The sequence below is a fragment of the Cebus imitator genome, unplaced genomic scaffold (assembly GCF_001604975.1).
Source record: "Cebus imitator isolate Cc_AM_T3 unplaced genomic scaffold, Cebus_imitator-1.0 Scaffold175, whole genome shotgun sequence".
Lineage (NCBI taxonomy): Eukaryota > Metazoa > Chordata > Mammalia > Primates > Cebidae > Cebus > Cebus imitator.
Window position 1 is genome coordinate 3,758,296 of NW_016107490.1, and position 7,560 is coordinate 3,765,855.

General features: G+C 38.0%; 1 protein-coding gene across 8 annotated transcripts in view; it reads left to right on the plus strand.

Annotated features, from left to right (window-relative positions):
- KIAA1841 (KIAA1841 ortholog) overlaps positions 1 to 7,560 on the plus strand; it is a 62,656-nt gene that overhangs the window by 11,597 nt on the left and 43,499 nt on the right. For all 8 annotated transcript variants that reach the window (XR_005202877.1, XM_037744462.1, XM_017545001.2 and 5 more), the window contains 2 exons: positions 3,581 to 3,639; positions 5,302 to 5,462. Coding sequence is in view for 7 of the 8 variants with exons in the window: in XM_037744462.1 (XP_037600390.1) it covers positions 3,581 to 3,639; positions 5,302 to 5,462 (220 nt within the window). In the remaining variant the exon portion in view is untranslated. The remainder of the gene's footprint in view (positions 1 to 3,580; positions 3,640 to 5,301; positions 5,463 to 7,560) is intronic.

A 7,560-nucleotide genomic window follows, 5' to 3' on the forward strand; every position in this document is an offset into this window, starting at 1 on the left:
TTGAGACAGAGTTTCACTCTTGTTGCCCAGGCTGGAGTGCAATGGCACAATCTTGGCTCACCGCAACCTCTGCCTCCCAGCTTCAAGCCATTCTCTTGCCTCAGCCTCCCAAGTAGCTGGGATTACAGGCACGCACCACCATGTGTGGCTAATTTTGTATTTTTAATAGAGATGGGGATTCTCAATGTTAGTCACAACTGGTCTCAAACTCCTGACCTCAGGTGATTCCACCTGCTTTGGCCTCCCAAAGTGTTATTATTACAGGCGTGAGCCACCAAGCCCAGCCCATGAATGTGATTTTTAAATGTATTGTGAATGAAGTGTTTCAACATTTGGAATATCTTTATAACTCAGTGAACCAATATTTTTCAAATGACCAATGCATTTTATTTTTAAAAAGTCACACATGGGTGAAAGATCCATGCAAAGTGCAAGATAAATCAGAGAATTTTGATGTTAACAGAATCAGAAAAGTCTGATACAGTTTCAGATACCATTGCAATTAACCTTTAAGAAACTACCGTTTGTCAAGTTTGGTGCAACATCAAAGAAGACTACCCACAAATTGCAGAAACAGATATGAGAATTCAGTTGTCTTCTATTAAGTCAGACATTGAAGAGGTTTGCAAAAAATGTCAGTGATACTCTTCACTTTATTTATTTATTTATTTATTTGAGATGGAGCCTCACTCTGTTGCACAGGCTGGAGTGCAACAGCGCAATCTCAGCTCACTGCAAACTCCACCTCCTGGGTTCAGCATTCTCCTGCCTCAGCCTCCTAAGTAGCTGGGATTGCAGGCACGTGCCACCACGCCTGGCTAATTTTTGTATTTTTATTAGAGACAGGGTCTTGCCATGTTGGCCAGGCTAGTCTCAAACTCCTGAACTTGTGATCTGCCCGCCTTGGCCTCCCAAAGTGCTGAGATTACAGGCGTGAGCCACCGCACCTGGCCTCATATTTTTCATTTTAGAAAAGGTAGTTTTGTTAGGTAGGGCACGGTGGCTGACACCTGTAGTCTCAACACTTTGGGAGGCTGAGACAGGTGGATCACTTGAAGCCAGGAGTTTGAGACCAGCCTGGCCAACATGATGAAACCCTGTCTCTACTAAAAAAATACAAAATTAGCCAGGCATGGTGACGCATGACTGTAATCCCAGCTACTCAGGAGGGTAAGGCATGAGAATTGCTTCAACCCTTGAGGTAGAGGCTGCAGTGAGCCAAGATTGCACCACCGCATTCCAGCCTAGGCGACAGAGTGAGACCTTTCCTAAAACAAAACAAAAGAAAGAAAATGTAGTTATTTTAATAAAAATATGCTAACATGTAATAGGTTTTTGTTCTTTTTTTTTTGAAACAGAGTCTTACTCTATCGCCCAGGCTGGAGTACAATGGCGTGATCTTGGCTCACTGCAACCACCCCATTATGGGTTCAAGCAATTTTCCTGCCTCAGCCTCCTGAGTAGCTGGGATTACAAGCAATTTTCCTGCCTCAGCCTCCTGAGTAGCTGGGATTACAATTACATGCCACCATGCCTGTCTAATTTTTGTATTTTTAGTAGAGATGGGGTTTTACCATGTTGGTCAGACTGGTCTCGAACTCCTGACCTCATGATCCACCAACCTCAGCCTCCTAAAGTGCTGGGATTACAGGTGTGAGCCACCGTGCCTGGCCTTTTGTTGTTCTTTTTAAATGAATTAATTTTTTTTTAATTTCTCTGTTTTAAATGTGATAAATACTGGCAGATACAACCCACATAAAGAAAAACCCTTTAGGATTCTCAGTTTTTGAGATTGTGAAGGGGTCCTGAGATCAAAAGTTCAAAAACCAGTGTTCTAAATGATAGCGTACTAGTAGAATTACCTTAGTAATATTTCAATGGGCATGTAATTGTATAATCATACTTTTAGTTTAATAGTCTTTCTATGCACTAGAATTGCTATTTACGGTAGTATTAAAAGAGAACTCTTACTGGAAAATAAATCTATACTGACAGTGTAAAAGTTTTCCAAAAAAGTTAATAATGTATTATATTCTTTAGTGATCAAATTAATAGGAAAAGTTTCTAGTTGCCCTTAAGTAAAAATTACAAGATTGCCAAATCAAAAATTTCAGCCAGAGTGCAGACATTCCAGACTACTCAGCTATAATATGTATGTGTGAAATAAAAATCAAAACATGTAGAAAGAAAAAAATTATTTGATTCAGCATATTTATGTGTATAGTAAAGGTAAAAGAAATACAGCAAGCCTGGCCTGCATGGTGAAACCCCATCTCTACTAAAAATACCAAAAAAATTAGCCTGGTGTGGGGGTGCACACCTGTAGTCCTAGCTACTTAGGAGGCTAAGGCAGGAGAATCACTTGAATCACTGCAACCAGAGGTGAATTTGCAGTGAGCTGAGATCGTACCACTGTACTCCAGCCTGAGCAACAGAGCCAGACTCCATCTCAAAAAAAAAAAAAAAAAAAAAAAAAAAAAAAGCTGGGCTTGGTGGCTCACGGCTGTAATCCCAGCATATTAGGAGCCTGAGGCATGTGGATCACGAGGTAAGGAGTTCAAGACCAGCCTGGCCAATATGGTGAAACCCCATCTCTACTAAAAATACCAAAATTAGCCAGGTGTAATGGCGGGCGCCTGTAGTCCCCCATCGGAAAGGGAGGAAGGGAGGAAAACCAGTCATTCTGTTATCTTTGACCTTAAATCAGTGGCTTTAAATATAAACATTTACAAAAGCAGACTTTATTCTAACCAGGAAAACTACCAAAATGCCTAATTAAATTTCTAATAATCCAGCCACTGGTTCCTAACTGGAATGGGGTATATTACCATTTCCTGAGGAGCTTTTTCACCAGCTTCTTCGTCACTTCACCATCTGTATTGAAGAGCTTTGAATCTAGAATTGTTATTTAGAAAGAGATTGGGATTACTTATTTTAACCATTGTTTAGTCCTTTATTTAGAATTGTCTTAGTACTGTAATGATGCAAAACAGTGCTTTTTTCTTTTCCTTAAACATACCTCATGGGAGATGACAGGTTTGCTAAACTACAGCATCAGGCAGCATCCCCCTTTCTCTCTGTATGCCTGAAAGCTCACTCATTATGCCTTTAGGAAACAAGTTTAGTACTCTGCAGTAGTAAATTTTTTCTTATCTTTCAGAATCTCTTAAAATTAAATATGTTTTCATAACAAGCCTTGAACTCTTTTTAAAATAGCTGTTCTAATGACAAGTGCTCTCAATAGTAATTTTAAAATTTTTCTATTTTATATGCAGTGAATTATAGTCTTAATTAGTCCCTGATTTAGTCGAGAAGATTACATATATCTTTAGCTGGAGTCTTTTTACTTTATATGAATCTAACTCCAGGGTGAATTTATTGTGCATTTTCTATATACCCTAAGTTTTACCATTGAATTTTCTTTCTTTTATGTATCTAACCCCATAAGCTATAGTAAGTATTATATTAAATTATTCTTATTATAGTAACATCCTCTTTTAAGGTGAGAAGGAGCCTGTTCAGAGGAGATTGGGGTACTCATCAAAAGGAAAATCTAATTTATTTATTTATTTCTTTTTAGAGCCAGGAAATGTCATTTCAATTCTTATTTCTTCAGAGTTTTTACAAATGGATTCATTAGTAAGTATTGACTTAAAAAAAAATCAAAGTGCTTCTGTTCACTTACACTTTCTTTTCCTTCAAGTGTCTAAAAAATTCTGAGACACTTTACTGAAATTATTGTTAATTCAAAAAACAATTTAAAAAATTACTGTTAATTCAAGAATATGATTTTTTTTTTTTTAAACAGAGTCTCACTGTGTTGCTTAGGCTGGAGTGCAGTGGCATGATCTCAGCTCATTGCAACTTCTGCCTCCCAGGCTCAAATGGTCCTCCCAGGCTCAAATGGTCCTCCCACCTCAGCCTCCTGAGTAGCTGGAACTACAGGTGCATGCCACTATGCCCAGCTAATTTTTCTATTTTTTATAGAGATGGGATTTTGCTATTTTTCCCAGGCTGGTCTCGAACTCTTAATCTCAAGCAATCCACCTGCCTTGGCCTCCCAAAGTGCTGGGGACAGGTGTGAGCCACCACACACAGCCAGAATACTCCTTTTCTATGTTAGCAAATGTGATGTTTGTTTATTTGATTCTTTGGGGTTTGTACTAGTTCCCTGTATTCTTTTATTTTTTTAATTAAATAGAGATGAGGGGGTCTTGCTGTGTTACCCAGGCTGTTCTCAAACTCCTGGGCTCAAGTGACTTGGCCTTCCAAAGTCCTGGGATTACAGGTGTGAGCCACCAGCCCTGGCCAATTCCCTGTATTCTTTCTACTCCTTAGCTCTTCCCCATTTAGCCCAGCTGATACCAGTTGCTTCGGGGAAGGGTTACAGAAAAACAGCAGAGACTAAACGAGTTTTTTACTTTTGAAATTTTTGAAATCTTTGAGTTTTGAAATCTAAGCCCCAAAGGATATTTTTTATGCCATAAGCATAAATGTTTGGAAGAATACATTTTTAGCCTCTCTTTACTTTTAAAGTAAATGAACATACCTCAGGTTGGAGAGAGAAGAAGTAAAGAAGAGAGCAAACCCAGCACAACTGAGAAAACTCTGAATTGACTGAAATTTTGTTTCTGTCACCCAAGGAAAAGGAGGGTTAATGTTATAACTAAGTTTAATTATAAGAAGTTACAGACTGGGCATGGTGGCTCACGCCTGTAATCCCAGCACTTGGGAGGCCAAGGCAGGCGGATCACGAGGTCAGGAGTTTAAGACCAGCCTGGCCAACATGGTGAAACCCCACCTCTACTAAAAATACAAAAATTAGCTGGGCATGGTGGTGGGCGCCTATAAGCCCAGCTATTAGGGAGGCCGTGGCGGGAGAATAACTTGAACCCAGGAGGCGGAGGTTGCAGAGAGCCGAGATTGTGCCACGGCACTCCAGCCTTGGCAACAGAGCAAGTCTCCATCTCGACAAAAGAAAAAAACAAGTTACATATTCTGTACACTTGAGTTTATAGACTAAGAGTTATACTTGCCACAATTTTAAAAGATGCATTATTATTTGAAATATTCTAAAGAAGGTTGAAAATAATTTTTTAGGTATGTATATATATGTTGTTACAAATTAGACCTGCTGGATTGCCTTTGGAACCGTGTAGATTAAGTCAAATAGGCAAAACACAGTTAGTGCCTAACAACATATGGATTAGACTTTTAATGGATTTTATCTTTGAAAGGTATTGCTATGACATTATCCTTCATGCTACTGTTTTCAACATTTATTTTCTATTAATTTTTTAGGTTGAACAGTGTATTCAGTATTGCCACAAAAATATGAATGCCATAGTAGCTACCCCATGCAACATGAACTGTATTAATGCAAATCTTCTCACACGTATAGCTGATCTGTTCACACACAATGAAGTTGATGATTTAAAGGACAAAAAAGATAAGTTTAGAAGGTAATTTCAAAAATTTAATTTTAAACCTAATAACCTTGTTAAAAGAAATATATTTCTATTTCCTATTTCATGTGAGTGAAATATTCTTTCTTTTTCTTTTTCTTTTTCTTTTTTTTTTTTTTTTTTTTTTTTTTTTTTTTTTTTTTTTTTTTTTTTTTTTTTTTTGAGAAAGGTTCTCACTCTGTTGTTTAGGCTGGAGTGCGGTGGTGCAGTCTTGGCTCACTGTACCCTCAAGGTCCTGAGCTCAACTGATCCTCTCACCTCAGCCTCCCAAGTAGCTGGGACTACAGGCATGCACCACTATGCCCAGCTAACTTAAAAAAAAATTTTTTTTATGTAGAGACAGGGTCTCACTTTGTTGCCTAGTTTTTGAAATTAATTTTTACTCTCTCTTTTCACTTATAGTTAGCTTATTATTTTTATTATTTTGACCCGGGTCTCTCTCGCCCAGGCTGGAGTGGAGTAGCAAGATCTTGGCTGCAACCTTCACCTCCAGACTCAAGCTATCCTTTGTACCTCAGCCTTCCAAGCAGCTGGAACCACAGGCACATGCCACCATGCACAGCTAATTTTTGTAGCAATGGGGTTTTGCCACGTTGCCCAGCCTGGTCTTTAACTCCTGGGCTCAAGTGATCCACCCCACTCAGCCTCCCAAAGTGTCAGGATTACAGGTGTGAACCACCATGCCTTGCAAAAATACTCTATTTTTAGAATATATATAGAAATACATTTTTATTTTATTTTAAATGAAGTAAGTAAAGTGAAGTAAAATTTATCCAAAGCCAATGACTCAAGATAAAAATTAGTAATTAGTTACTTTGTAATAACTAATTACTAGTTACTTTGTAATAACTAATTACTAGTTACTTTGTAATAACTAATTACTAATTAGTTACTTTGTAGTAACTAATTACTGGTCTTGAACTCCTGATCTCAGGTGATATGTATGATGTATAATCCCATATGTATAATGGACATATGAACATACAGCGATGGTAAATTATTTTAAAAATTATAGAGACACTACCCAAGAGGCTGAGATGGAATAATTGCTGGAGGCCAGGTGTTCAGAGCTGAAGGGCACTATAGTTATCCCAGTGAATAGCCACTGCACTCCAGCCTGGGCAATATAGCAAGACTCATTTCTAAAAAAATAAAAATTATTGAAACAGACCTTAGATAAAGGGAAGAGTGGTATGAAATGAGGTCAGCAGTGGTTATATCATTTAGGGGCCACTTAGGTCATAGCAAAGAGGATATACTTTATGTATGAATGGAAGCAGGTGAGTGATGTGAAATGTTTTGTTTTTAAGAGACCATTTTTATTGCTATGTGGAGAATAGACATTAGGGATGTAAGAAGCAAGGAGACCTGTTAAGAGGCTGGTGCAGTAGTCTGTTGAGAAATGAACTAGAGTGGAAACAGCAGAGCTGGAAAGAAGTAGATGGATTCAGTTATTAGATTTGACAGATACATTAATGTAATGATGTGGGAAGAGAGAGAGGATTCCAGGATAATTATTAGGTTTTCAGCTTGAGCAACTAAGTGGATGGTAGTACTATTAATGGAGAAAGGAAAGATTGAGGGAGAAGGGATGGGGTGAGGGAAATTAAGAGATAGATATAGGTCTTTTTGAGATTGTTTAACATACTTCTTGGACATCCAGGTGGGATGGCAGGTGGATAACTGGATATATTTAGTCTGGAGTTTAGGTCAAAGGTCAGGACTTAAAATAAAAATTTAAGAGTAAATGGGTTTTGAAACCATGGAACTGGATGAGAGTTCAAGAGAACATACATTTTTTTGTATGTCCTGTTCACTAAATCTTTGCCTCCCTAAAAGTGCTAAAGACATTGTCCTATGTTTTTCTGTTACTCATCTTGAATTAATTTTTTTGTGTAGCATGAGATAGGGGTCAAGGTTTATTTTTTTTTTCCAAAGTAGATACCTGGTTGACACAATAACATATGTTAAAAAGGACATTCTTTCCCCCACTGAATTGGAGTGGCACTTTTACTATATGTGAGGTCTGTGTGAGATCTGTTTCCAAATTGTCCTTTTTGTTCTGTTGATTTTTCTCTAGCCTTGTATCAGTAGC